Raw genomic sequence first — 14,198 nt, forward strand, 5'->3', positions numbered from 1 at the left:
AATTTGACTAGGTCCCATTTGTTTACTTTTGTTGCTGCTGTGATTGCTTTGGGGGCCTTTTTCATAAATTCTTTATCTAGGCTGATGTCTAAAAGAGTCTTCCCAACATTTTCTTCCAGAATTCCTAAGGTTTCGTGCCTTAGGTTTAAGTCTGTTATCCAATGTGAGTTGATTTTTGTGAGAGGTGAGAGGTGGGGATCCTGTTTCAGTCTTCTGCATGTGGATATCCAGTTTTCCCAGCACCACTTATTGCATAGAGATTCTTTTCCCCAATGTATGCTTTTGTCTGCTTTGTCGAAGATTAGATGGCAATATGAGGATGGTTTTATATCTGGGGTCTCTGTCCTATTCCAAAGGTCTATATCTCTGTTCTTGTGCCCATACCATGCTGTTTTGGTTACTCTAACTATTAGGGAAATGCAAATCAAAACTACAAAGAGATATCACCTAACTCCAGTGAGAATGGCCTCTATCAAAAAGTCCCAAAATAATAAATGCTGGCGTGGATGTGGAGAGATTGGAACACTCTTACACTGCTGATGGGACTGCAAATTAGTACAACCCCTGTGGAAAGTAATTTGGAGATATCTCAAAGAGCTAAAAATAGAAATACTATTTGATCCAGCCATCCCACTACTAGGCATCTACCCAAAGGAAAAAAAGACATTCTGTAATAAAGACATCTGCACTTGAATGTTTATAGCAGCACAATTCACAATTGTAAAGATGTGGGAACAACCCAAGTGCCCATCAATACATGAGTGGATTAATAAAATGTGATATATGTATACCATGGAATACTACTCTACTACAAAAAACAATGGTGATCTTTCACCTCTTACATTATCCTGGATAGAGATTGAGCCCATCCTTCGAAGTGAGGAATCACAAGGATGGAAAAACATGCACCACATGTAGTCGCCATCAAACTGGTAACTGATCAACACTAAGGTGCTAACATGGTAGTAATACTCACTGGGTGCCGGTCAGGTAGAGGGTTGGAGAGGTGGGAGGTAGAGGGTGTGGGGGAGGGTAAACCCACAGCTAATGGAAACAGGGCACACTGTATGGGGGAAGGACATGCTTATAGCCCTGGCTTGAGCAAGGCAAACACATTTCATGTAACCAAAATGTTTGTACCCCCATAATATCCTGAATTAAAAATATATATGTCATTATAGGTGGTGAGAAAGTGAATGACTCTAATGAACAAGTAATAAATCCTTTTGTAGTCAAAAAAAAAATAAGAATCAAACATGGTACTATCAGCATGATGGCATTGGCAGCTAGGTGTAGATGTGGTTGCATAATTGGCATTTGAGGTGTGCATTTGTGTGAAGTTCAGCCAAGAGCAGTCACATGATGAGTGATGTGTGGGTGATTAAAAAAGTTTTTTTTGTCTTGTTTAGTTCCCAGTGCTGCTCCTCAGAACCTGTCCTTAGAAGTGAGAAATTCGAAGGTAAAACTTTATAATGCTGCCATTCATTTTTACTGGTGTACTGTTGAGCCTCAGAAGGACTTATACAGTGGGAGATTCTGTGGGAAAGCATCAAAACAAATGACTGTCAATGTTGAAAAAATCTATTTGCTTTTAAAAATAGTAAACCTATAAATTAGAACTTAATCATAAGCAAAGAAATAAGAAGACATAGATATTATACCTACCAGTAAAACTGGGCTTAGAAACCAACTCCTTTATTCTATTGAACTTTACTTCCTTTCTCTGATGCCAAAACAAGTTTAGTCTTTCTGCAAATAAATTGCTATTTTTATATAAAACATGACATTATAGGTCTTAACCATCCAGAACCTTAGTGGTGTGGCAGAAGGAAATAAGTTGTTTATGATGATGTGGTCCTTGGTGCTGTGAGATGAGCTCCATGTGAGTTAAAGGCAGACACCTGTCAGATGGGTTGTGTCTACTCACACTGTCCCTCCCAGTCAAGTTCACTGTACACCAAGGGCCGGGTATGCCTCTCAGAGGCCCAGAGCCCCCTCTGGAATACATAGACAACTGAGATACATGGTCCTCTCAAGAAATAGTGTAAGACTCCTTTTATTCTTTAAGAAATACCAACTATTAATTAATGATCCCCTTTTTGAAGAGTTTTAGATATAAATTGTTTAATTTCAGCTCTTCCATGCTGGAGATGGAAAAGAATCTTTATACCAAACAATAATATACTTCCCAATCCTCTGAGCTTAGATTTTCCTTCTGAAAACTTTTCTGAGACTTTTGCCCAATGTCTTCATTCAGACAGAATACTTAGGAGATCAGGGGTCCACAGTATACTGCTCAAATATATAATCTTCCCATTTGGTCATTGAGGGTTTTAAAATGAAGAAATCTTTTTGAGTGATTGTTAAATAACTTTGTAAAACTCTGTCGGGGCATCTTGCTGCCTCTGTGTTCCTTCTCTTTACATGGTGAAATCAAGGTAGTAATACATAAAAGTTAGGACCAAGCTTTTGATATATTCAGGCTTTTCGCTATAATCTTGTCTTTTCCAGAGCATTATGATTCACTGGCAGCCACCTCCTCCAGCCACACAAAATGGTCAGATTACTGGCTACAAAATTCGCTACCGAAAGGCCTCCCGGAAGAGTGATGTCACTGAGACCTTGGTAACCGGGACACAGCTGTCTCAGCTGATTGAAGGTAAGCTACTTTGCAATAGGCAGAAGCTGGGGGATGATGTCTCTCTCAGACATTGAATTATGCTTGTCTCATGACTCCTCTGAGCTATTGACTTACACAAATTAAAAATGGTTCAAAAAAATTTTAATAGTTCGGTTCACTTCTGACTTGATACATATTAATGGAAAACATTCTTATAGGTTCTGCCATCTCTGAGTGGTGAGATTGTGTTTGATTTTTATTTCTTTCCTTATGTTTTCTGTATTCTCCATGTTTTCTTTTTTGAGTGTATATATTGCTTTTTTGTAATCTGAAAAAAGGTAGAACAAAGCTGTATGAGCAAAGAAAGTATTCCACTCAATCTAGTTTGTAACAGAGGTCTAGAAAATGATTTTTATAATAGACGCCACTTGTGTATCTGTCACCTGAAACAATATCTGAATAGTTGCAGTAGTGCAGTAATCACACTTGCTAATATGGGCACTATAAACTTTTAGAAAATTCTGTCAGAGATAGCTCCTTTTGTATGGTTTTCCCTTTCTGTGCAACAGAACAAGTGGTGTACTTGATTTAAAAAAACAGACCCAAGCGTGTGTCTAATGTGGGTTCATCCTGTAGATCACAGAGAATGCCCCTCTTTATTCCTCAAGTAAGGGAAGTAGAGTTGGCTAAGCAAGAACCGAGTTCCTTTGCAGGAGAAACATGGGAGGCAGATTAAGTGCCTTTTGCCCTGTGGATGTTGAGACCATGCTTACAAAGAATAGAGACAGATGCCCCTAAGCTATCCCTATTCTATAGGGGTTTTCATAGATGTTTAATATGGCTGCAGAATTGACTGTGGTCTGAACAGAGCCCATCCTGCCCAGCCCTTTATAGTTTAGCAGTGCCTGGACTCTGTCCTCCCCAGCTGCATGTGCCTGAGCACCATCATCCCACCTCTGTCCTAGGAACAGACTCACAACTCACATCGGTCGTGCCTATGGTAGTACTGCTTCAACTGCATTGGCTTAATTTGTCACTCAACAGAGCCCATCTGTGTTTTGCAAGCAAACAGACGAATTTGAGTCTAGTACATTTAAACCAATGGTGTGAATTATCTGTAACTAGAACACTACAGTAGCAGGGCATGTTTAATCTCAGGACAAACACTGGCTCAGATGAGTTTTGCTAGGAAACCCAAACGCAGAGCAGGTAAAAGAGAACTACAAGAATTAGAGGTATTGTCATTGTTATCTAAGCCCAAGAATTAATTTCATCACCCTTTGGAAACTCTGACTTTCCTTACATTTCATTCTTCCTGGGTAAACATTAAAAGGATTAGAGAAACTTGGCATCAGCCGCTTTCCTGTGCGCCTAGGGACCAGATTCTTGAGGGAACCAAGATGTTGGGGTCAAAAAGTGTAATGTTTTGCCTTCTTTATAGGTGTAAGTTTCTAAAAATTGAGAGAGCCACTGATAGCGCAAATCTGTGCTCTAGCAATCAGCAAGCTCCTTACTCCTCCCCTCATAGATGGGACTGACTTCCTTCAAAATAGGAAAAGATGAATATTTGGCTCCAAAGGTATCTTTCACTCACCTAGCTTCTTCACAAGAACCCCACTTCCCTCAGCTGCAGTCAGTACACATGTCTGCATAGCTGTTGCTAAGAAATATCACTAAGGGATCGTTGATCACAGATGTCCTCAACAGTCATCTTCTGATTTTACTGCAGTTTCAGATAAATGACATTTCTCATCTGAAAAGCTTTTGTTTTGGATATTTAGTAGTAGATTTTTATTGTATATTAGACACTATTCTTGTTGCTAATAGTATAAATATACAGTACATTCCTCACCCATGAGGAGACTATTTTCTCAATGAAACATTTGATGTGTAAGCAAAATATAATTTTTGTGGTAAAAATGGCTTTATGTTTATCAAGAAAATTCTTGCATTTTAAAATATCTAGATTTATTTATTTAATAGATTTATTGAACTTTTTATTAGCATGTGCGGGGCAGTTGGTATGTAATGGTAAACAAAAATGGACATCCTTGCTCTCTTGAGGCATTAACTTGAAGCTTGATTATTAGGTAATAATATGGATTACCAAGATCCTGTACGAAGAGTAAATTATATGATTAAGTTTTAGCCAGACCTAATTATTATTAATAGCACTTAAATGTTGCCATGCCTTTATGATGTGTATTGTGTACCTTAGTTTTAGTCTATGAGCTCTTAAGGTTACTTAGAGGGAGAGGAACTCTTGGCCTCTTTACACAATGCCTCTTTCTTGCTTGTTCTCTTTGCTAGCTCACTTGCTGTCATACATTCTAACTGTCCTCAAAAAGCAGGGAATGATCATCTGATTGGTTGGATTCTTTCAGGATTTTAGTTGAGCCATGTTTGCTAGTAGTCCAGGTTATTGTCTGCTAATAGTTATAAACACATGTGCAGCCCACTGTAGCAGTTTCTGGTTCAGTGTGTGCAGAGATGAGACAAGACAGTAAACTGACTTGGGCCCAGGCATTTTGCTCCTCCTTCTGTCTTGCTCCTTGCTATCTTGTGGGCAGACAGATTCATGATGGGCCTGTGGAGAACAGAACCTACCATCTGTCTACCCACACCGTGTGACAGGATTGGTTAACTGCGCTAGGGCTTATCTTGCATCCTGGCCAAGTTACATTCTCAATGTTTCTGTCTTTGATTGGAGTTTCTGTGCTGCATTGCTCACCAGATCCCAATATCTGGATGTGAGGAAGTAGGATAATTTTCCTAACCCTTACAGGACCTACCACAATATCTGATATTTAAGTGCTCTAAAAATGTATGCATGCATATGTGAATAACTGACCATATTATTAACTGTTGCCCTACTTTCTAGGATAGACTTTTGTATGTGGATCTTTGTTACCCTTGATACATGGGAAATCATGTACTTTATTAGCTGGTTATAAATAAAAAGTTGCATAATAGAAGGGTTCAGGTTTTTTTCCTCTTTTACTTACTATATATAGGTAAGGGCAATTGCTTGTTAAGGAATAGATTTCTAGACCATATTTGGTGCTTAAATTCTTTCTGCTCTGGTTATGAGGGGTGGCTCAGAGAACAGAGATAACCTGATAGAAGTTATATCTTTGCATTCTTTTCTGGGGTTTGGTGCCTTCTGAGACCCATTGACTTTGTCCTTTGTTACAACTCTTTCATTATCCTTGGCGTCTTTTTGGCCTTAGCTTCATTTGTAACAAAATGAAGGGATTGCATTAAATGATCTCTGAGGTGCCTCCGAGCTCTTAAACAAGTCTGTAATCTCCTGGGAGCTTTAGTCATTTCTATTTTCCTCTTGGATTGTGTGGGCTTCAGCCTTTACTTTAGTGATGGAAGCTACTCTGTGTTGTGTTTATGTATTTCTCTTCTGTGTCAACCTTAACTGAAACTTTATCAAGCTTTGGACCGAGTTGGTGGCTGAGATATTTGCCTTAATGAGCGATTATTAATCTTTTGTTTATCCAAAGCTCTTGTTTCAGCTTGTCTTTTTTTGTTATTTGGGTCTAAGGTCTCGATCGGGGAACTGAATATAATTTCCGAGTGGCTGCTCTAACAATCAATGGCACAGGTCCGGCAACTGACTGGCTGTCTGCTGAAACTTTTGAAAGTGACTTGGATGGTAAGAACAACAATCGACAGTACTGGTGTATGATAGGTACTAACTGTAGTCAAATGGGTCAAACTGGAAAGCCACGGACTTGGAGTGCATATGGCTTAAATTTGTGAACTTTAGTGATTACACTGCTGTTGTTCCTGTAATGCAGCAAGGGTCCTGGAATGGACTTTTTGCAGTGCCTTTTGGAGAACTGTCCCTTTAAGCAGAACCAGGTGAAATAAAAATGAGCAGGTGCTATATATTTTTTTTTTAACTAAAGCCATTAAATAGAGGGATGATCTAAAGTTTAAGACTGAGCTACATAAATTATGCTTCTATTTCAATTGCAGTTGCTCTTTTTCCATAGTCCTGGATACTTTGTCCTTTTTCTACCTGTTTATTCAATGGGTAATTTCATATGGGCGTGTGTGGTAGCACCTTTATCAGTGACAGGTGCTGGACTTGGGAGACAAAAGACTGAGTTCTTATTCTAAGTCTCAGTTTACTAATTTTTAAGATAGCAGTTTATGCCCTAAAACAATGTATGTGAATGATACTGTAAATTGCCTCCTTTTTAAGCCTCTTAGTCTCCCACCAGTTGAATCAATTATGGCTCTAAGAAGTCATGTTTTCTGACTTATCATATTACTTAGGAGAGTAAATAATTGGTACCATTGCTGTAACATGATGCTTGATCACCTGTTGACAACAGGCTACTAATTACTGGTGTTGTCTTTCTCATTTTACCTGTTAGAGTTTGAGAATGGGATGTGGGACTAAGAGGAATGGCAATTGAAAGGTAGTGTGTTTGTTTTTTTTCACTGGGCAGAGCTTCTTGGATCTCTTTGTCTTCCCTTACAAATTAATACTGCAGTGTCTTGGATTTAAGGCTATTTTGGTATTATTATTTTTTTTTTTTAGAATGAAGTAAAACCGTGGGCCATATTTCACTATACATATAGGTTTTCTTTGAAGTCTTGGACATAATGTAAAAAATCTAGCCCCAAATAGTTTGGGAGGAGGCTGAACACCATTGCCCAAGGTTGGTGAAATATTCTAAAGGAAAGTGGTTCTCATCTTGCTTTTCTGCTTTCCTTACAGAAACTCGTGTTCCTGAAGTGCCTAGCTCTCTTCACGTCCGCCCTCTTGTCACGAGCATCGTAGTAAGCTGGACTCCTCCAGAGAATCAGAACATTGTGGTCAGAGGTTATGCCATTGGTTATGGCATTGGCAGCCCTCATGCCCAGACCATCAAAGTGGACTATAAACAGCGCTATTATACCATCGAAAATCTGGGTACGTTTGCTAAGTAAGGAAGTACTTGTGTATGTGATTTCTTTCTTTTCAGCTTTTTATTGTATAATAATTTTATTTTTACAGGCAAATTGCAAAAATAATACAAAGAATTCCTATATATTCTTCACCTGGATCCTCCAAAGGTTAACATTTAACCATATTTACGTTTGCATTTTGTAGAATGTCCCTCAGTTTAGACTTGTCTAATATTTCTTCATTATATTCAGGTTATGCATTTTTGGAAGGAATAGTGTGGAAGTGTTGGGTTCTTGTCAGTGTATCATATCAGGAAGCACATTGTAGTCTATTGCTAATGATTTTTAACTTTAATCACTTGGTTAAAATGGTATCTGCTACATTTTCACACTGTAAAATTACTTTTTCCTTTGCAGTTAATACGTACCTTAGGAGATACCTTGAGTCTTTGTAAATGTCCTGTTTCTCATCAAACTTTCACTCAATATAGATAGTTTTAGCATCTACAGTAACAGTCATTACTATGGTGTTTCCCCAATGGTAGTTTTCTGATTCCCTATTTCTTCTACATTTGTTAGCATTCTATAAGGAAAAAGATCTCTTTTGTCCCCATAGAGAGAGAATGGCCAAAACCACAGTGAAATACTGTTAACACACCCACTAGAATTGCTAAACTTTAATAGACTGATAATACCAAATATCGACAAAGATGCAGAACTGGAACTCTCATACTTGCTGATGGGAATGTGATAATACAACTGCTTTGGAAAACAATTTGGAGGTTTCTTATAAAGTTACCCATGTGACCCAGTAATCCCACTCAGATATTTAATCAAAAGAAATAAAAACACATGTCTGCATAAAAACTGGTACACAAATGTTCATAGTAACTTTATTTAGAGTAGCCCAAAAGGGGAAATAACAAATTTTCATCAAGAAGTAAATGGTAAATTGTGCTATATCCATGTAATGGAGTACTATTCAGCAATTTTTAAAAATACACTATCAATAAAACAGAAATGACTCTCACAAACATTATGCTAAGCAAAAGAAGTCAAACACAAGAGAGTACATACTGTGTTATTACATTTTTATGAATTACAAAATAGGCAGAACTTATCTGTGGTAACAGAGTAAGATGAGCAGTTGCCTAGAACCAGAGGGTGGTAGGAATTGACTACAAGGGAACTACTTCCACTATTGGAAATATTCTATATCTTAATTTTGGTGGTGATGATACAGGTATGTATATGTGTCAAAACTCAACAAAATGTACACTTAAATGGGCACATTTTATTATATGCTAATTATACCTCATAGTTGATTTTAAAAGCAAGAGAATTTGAGAGATATTAATATTTTATAGTAGAGAATGAATTGGTTTTGATAGGCATAATTAGTTTTCCAAATTAGATTATCATTGTAGTTTTTGGTTGTTTTTTTTGTTTAAAAAAAAAAGACCAAGATCTTGCCTTGTTAACCAGCCTGGAGTGCAGTACAGATCTTTCTTTGACCAAATTTTTATTCAAATCATTTCTTTGTAAACATCCTTTCTAAGTATAACTTCAAGTGCCTAACAGATGAGTTACCCTCATCCTTTGTGATAGAAAATAAGCAGCAATTTAAATCTTTATTCAAAAACCAAGTAGCCTTTCTCTTTTTTCTTCCAAGATGAAACAGCACAGTAGTTAAACTAGGAAATTTTTCTGCCACATGAACATCTCCTCAGGCAATTGTTGGAGAGCAAAAAGAAAGCTTTGCTGGTAGAATCAAAATGTCCCTGTGGCAACCAGCCTCCTACTGTTTCCTTTATGAAACTACTGAGGTAAAAATCCTTTGCAGTGTAGGTAGGACCTGGTTCTTGACCTTCCGGTGCTATCAGTCTAATAGAACAAAAGTCAAACACAAGAAACAGTGAAGTGAGTTGAAGTGAAATATGTTCAGAGAAGGGAAAGCTAGCAAGACACAGTTGAATAGTCAAGGAAGAAACTTAACCTGGGCTTGAAAGATTGAATCAGAATAGGGTTTGAAACATAGAGATGAGAAGGAACACTGCATGTGCTTGAAAAGTTACTCTTTTATTAGGAAAGAGTGCATATTGAGAAGTAGCAAAAAAATTGATCTGGCATAAAGTAAATTAAGCTTGGCCTATAATTATCAACCTAGATAGATGTAAGATGCGTATACCGTTGAGTAAAAGAAGCAAGTCAGAGGTTAAATACATTTAGGAATTCATCTATTCATCAAACTGGGGCTCTCCCTTGAGCTTCAGATCCATATGAACATCTGCCTACTAGCTATCTGTACCTAGATACATCTTATATTCCTTCTGGGCCAAAATTAAAGTATCTTCTCCCCCAAATCTGTCAGTCAGCAAATATTTAATGAACCCCTGTAATATCCAGACACTGCTAGAGATAAAGCAGAGAATCAGACAGACGTGGTCACAATTATTAGCAATAATATGATTTAAAAACAACTGAAATTGTTCACAGTGTGTGAGGAAGAGAAATGGAGCGTTATAGACTACATAACTAGAGAGGTTAGTACAGTGTGGAAAGAGCCCTTTCAGATAAACAGACTTATCTAGGTAAAGAGAAGAGGTGGGATGTGTCCCCAGCATGGGAAGCAGCTGCCTATGGGAGGGCCCAGTGGTAAGAGAGAACATAGTGTTCAGTGCACTGAAAGGTGTCCAGTAATGAGGGTGCACAGAGAACAAGACAAAGAGGGGTGAGAGACAAGCAGGTCACATCAACAAGACTCACTTGCCTAAAAGGGATGAGGGAGAGGGAGGTCTTAATGACTCCCAGGTTCCTTACTTGAACAGCAGGCTTGGTAGTAGTACTGTTTACTGAGCTAGGGAACACTGGAGCAGTTCTCAAGCATGAAGACGGGAAAGAAGAAAGAGAAAGATTTGAGACATCCAAGGAGAAATGCCAAACTGACAGTTGAACATAGAGGTCTGGTGCTCAGAAGAAAGATGTGGACCAGAGATATGTATTTGCAGTTGATGGCACATGCTTGCTAATGAGAGCTAAGGAAAGGAATGAAGTGCACAGGAAGAGGGTGAAGAGTGGGAATAGAAGAGGGCCTGGAATCAAGCCTTGAAGACATGTGTCATCGTCACTCTGCCACTGTCCCCAGTCTCAGTGAATGACATCACCGTCTGTCGTGTTGCCTAACTTTTTCCTCATCAGTCAAGTAGTGTCTTATTGATTCCATTTGATGTCAGTTCTGTCTTAACCCCGGAAGACCATGTGCCTCTACATATCACCCTTTAGTATCGGGAGAGTGGGCGGGCCACTAAGCAAAGCAGCTATTTCAAGCTTTTGAGATAATGCAGGCCACGTGAGGTGTGCCACTTTGGAAAACTGCCCAGCTTTGCCAGAAATGAGTGGAATACGTCAGCTCCTCACCCTGGAACACTTCAGTGGAACCCAAGTCTTCATTTCCAAAACTGGACTTTTGAAGTAGCCCGTACTAAACCTTGCCTGGATCAGGCATGTGATGAATTAGAATCTTCCTGATGTACCTCAGCTAGTAAGAGAGTGAATGCTGCGTCACCTATTTAATACCCCCTGTTTTCTCTAATTAGCAGCATTTTGCATGATCACCTAGAGGGAGTGTTTCTCTTAGTCTTAAAATTGCAACATGACCTCCAAGCCAGTTAAATCCTGGGCCATATCTTATTCCAGCCAAGAAGTTTACGTGCTGGTGAGGTGAGGTTTGGCCGGTCCTGGGTTTGGAGGCCCCCTGAAGAGTTAAGGACATTCAGGACTTGCTGAGGTTAAAAGTTTATCTCCTCCATCTCTACCTCAGTTGTTCCAATCACTGTCCTTCTTCAGGGAGGGAAAGGGGTTTGTTTAATTTCAGGCTCCACCGGTAGGCTCCTAGCATATGAGAATCTTACTTATTCATTCTCATCCAAGCCTACACCATACCATGAACATCACAGGACCATAGCAGAGGCCGAGAGAGAATTCAAGCACAGTCGACCTCCACTACTGAGACTAGACCCAGGAACTTGATCCCGGCCAATTTTTCTGGACTGTGTATGCTTCCATCTTCACATCTCCCCACACCCCAAAATCATTCCACATAAAAAATTGTAAAGTTGTTTTTCTTTAATTCCTCTACAGTTAAGATTATGCAAGGTCACCCTTGAATTTTTAAAATTCTGTAGTGAGGATTTTTTTCACAGTATTGTCATGTGTTTCTTTTCTTCAGATCCCAGCTCTCACTATGTGATAACCCTGAAAGCGTTCAACAACGTGGGTGAAGGCATCCCCCTGTACGAGAGTGCTGTGACCAGGCCGCACACAGGTGAGGTATCCTGTCTATGCCTGGTCTCCAGCACTTTTTACAGCGGCTTACATAAGATATTGACATGAGGCCTGCCCCATGGGTGTCAGTGGAAGGAAAAGCATATGGCAGTTTGGGGTGCAGACTTCAAATGGGAAAATGGGCTTTCAACATGGAAAGTTCTGTTAATTCCTGTTTTGCTTTTTTGGAAGGTATTAATCCTGTCATGTAAACCATTCTGCATAGATATGTATACATGTTTTTAATGTGTTAGGATTTGGAAAGCATGGTTTGAGAGAATTAAAAGTTATTTTCCATCTTTTGGGCAGGTGAGTTATAACTAAAATGAGTCAAAAAAGAAAAGACTTCTATATCTCCAGAGAAATTATATAGGTTACTGATTATAGCAATATATTGGTGAATCCAACAGTTGCTTTACTAGTCACCTGAATAAGTTAGAAAAGTATTTTTCCATGTACCTTTCATAAGCTTTATTTATGTAAAGAGTATAAGGTCAGAGGTACTATTCATTTGATCAATTATACATTTATTATAAGAGAAACCAAATGTTCATTATTTTTTCTTTGAATTATCTACTTAAAATATCTCTAAAATAAGGTAATGTACATATAATGTAAAATTTCTATAGATATATAAAACATCTAATCTGAATGAGAAAGTTTATTAAAGTAAGTATGTTAGAGTTGTAAATTTTTTAAAAGGGTCCTGAAAACCAAAGATTTTTTTTTTTAAATGTTCTTTTGTATTTGTTTACCAAAATTTTGCATCTGTATTATCTACCGTGTCTTCTGGATACTTTGCATAATTGTACAGATTTGGTAATATTCTTTGTTCCTTTTTAAGCTTCTACTTAAGACCAGCATCATTACTACACGTTTGGTAGTTTTGTCCTGTCTTCTGCTCCAATGAGCTTAAAATTTATAAGTGCTTTTAGAAATAGTTTTAGTATCAGAAAGGAAAAAAATAAGGCTAAAAGAGAATATTTAAATAAGTGGTCTGCTACTTTCTTAAATCAGGCTATAGAACTTCAAAAAGTTCATGGAAAAATGAAATTAAAAGATAAAAATAAAAAATATAAATTTTATTTCTCATCATGGGCTCCATCAAGGTCAAGACACTTTTGTAAGCAATGACACCAGCCATTTAGTCTATCCTTAAAAAACTGAGGGTCCTGGGAATTCAGCCATGTCAATCCAGTATCTTTTACATTATAACTGAAGAAAAATGGGGCCTTTTAAAGATTTTTAAGATTAGGAAACAAAAAGAAGTCAGAAGGAGCCAAATCACGACTGTAAGATGGATGCCTAATAATTTCCCATCAAAAGTCTCACAAAATTGCCCATGTCTGATGAGAGGAATGAGCAGGAGCACTACGGTGGTAAAGGACTCTTTGGTGAAGCTTTCCCAGGTGTTTTTCTGCTAAAGCTTAGGGTTTCTCAAAACACTCTCATAACAAGCAGATGTATCGTTCTTTGGCCCTCCAGAAAGTCAATGAACAAATGCCTTGAGCATCCAAAAAACACTGTTGCTGTGACCTTTGCTTTTGGCAGGTCTGCTTGTGCTGTGACTGGACACGTCCACCCCTTGGTGTCCACTGCTCTGATTTTGCTTTGTCTTCAGGATCATACTGATAAAGCTGTGTTTCACCTCCTGTTTCAGTTCTTGAAAGAAATTCTTTAGGATCTTGATCCCACTTGTTTAAAATCTCCACTGAGAGCTCTTGCCTTGTCTGTAGCTGATCTGGGCACAACGGTTCTGGCACACATCGAGTGGGAAGTTTGCTCAACTTTAGTTGTTCAGTCAAAATTGTGTGAGCTGAACCAATTGATATGTCTGTGGTGTTGGCTAATGTTTGTGCTGTCAGTTCTTGGTCCTCTTCAGGGGATGAACAAGGTGAATTTTTTCTTCAAAATTGATGTGGATGGCTTTGTCAACATCATCTCATCCCTTCTTAAAATGAGTTATCCGTTTATAAACTGCTGATTTCTTGGGGGCATTGTCCCCATGAACTTCTTGTAAAGCATCGATGATTTCACCATTCTTCTGCCCAAGCTTCACTATAATTTGATATTTGTTCTTGCTTCAATTTTAGCAGAATTCATGTTGCTCCAATAGGGTCTCTTTTGAAACTAATGCTTTATCCTTCTTAGTGCCTCAAAGTAGATCCTGTTTAAACATGTTATAATAAGTTAGAGTTTATTTTGTGTGAAAAATTTTAAAAACGATGCATAGTTTTTTCATAATATGCATTTTCTACAAACTTTTTGGGAAAAAAGTAGAAATGATTTTCTTTTGTGTGGCTTAAAAATACAGCCTATTGGCTAGAAGTATGGAAGGAAATGT

The 14,198-nt window shown here is 38.2% G+C and overlaps 1 protein-coding gene across 2 annotated transcripts in view; it reads left to right on the forward strand.

The window, feature by feature from the left end:
• NEO1 (neogenin 1) overlaps nt 1–14,198 on the forward strand; it is a 196,125-nt gene that overhangs the window by 150,629 nt on the left and 31,298 nt on the right. For both annotated transcript variants that reach the window (XM_045531562.1, XM_045531570.1), the window contains exons 12-16: nt 1,410–1,459; nt 2,512–2,659; nt 6,174–6,284; nt 7,362–7,556; nt 11,760–11,855. In XM_045531562.1, coding sequence (XP_045387518.1) covers nt 1,410–1,459; nt 2,512–2,659; nt 6,174–6,284; nt 7,362–7,556; nt 11,760–11,855 — 600 coding nt within the window. The remainder of the gene's footprint in view (nt 1–1,409; nt 1,460–2,511; nt 2,660–6,173; nt 6,285–7,361; nt 7,557–11,759; nt 11,856–14,198) is intronic.

This window comes from Lemur catta, chromosome 1 (genome assembly GCF_020740605.2).
Source record: "Lemur catta isolate mLemCat1 chromosome 1, mLemCat1.pri, whole genome shotgun sequence".
Classification (NCBI taxonomy): domain Eukaryota; kingdom Metazoa; phylum Chordata; class Mammalia; order Primates; family Lemuridae; genus Lemur; species Lemur catta.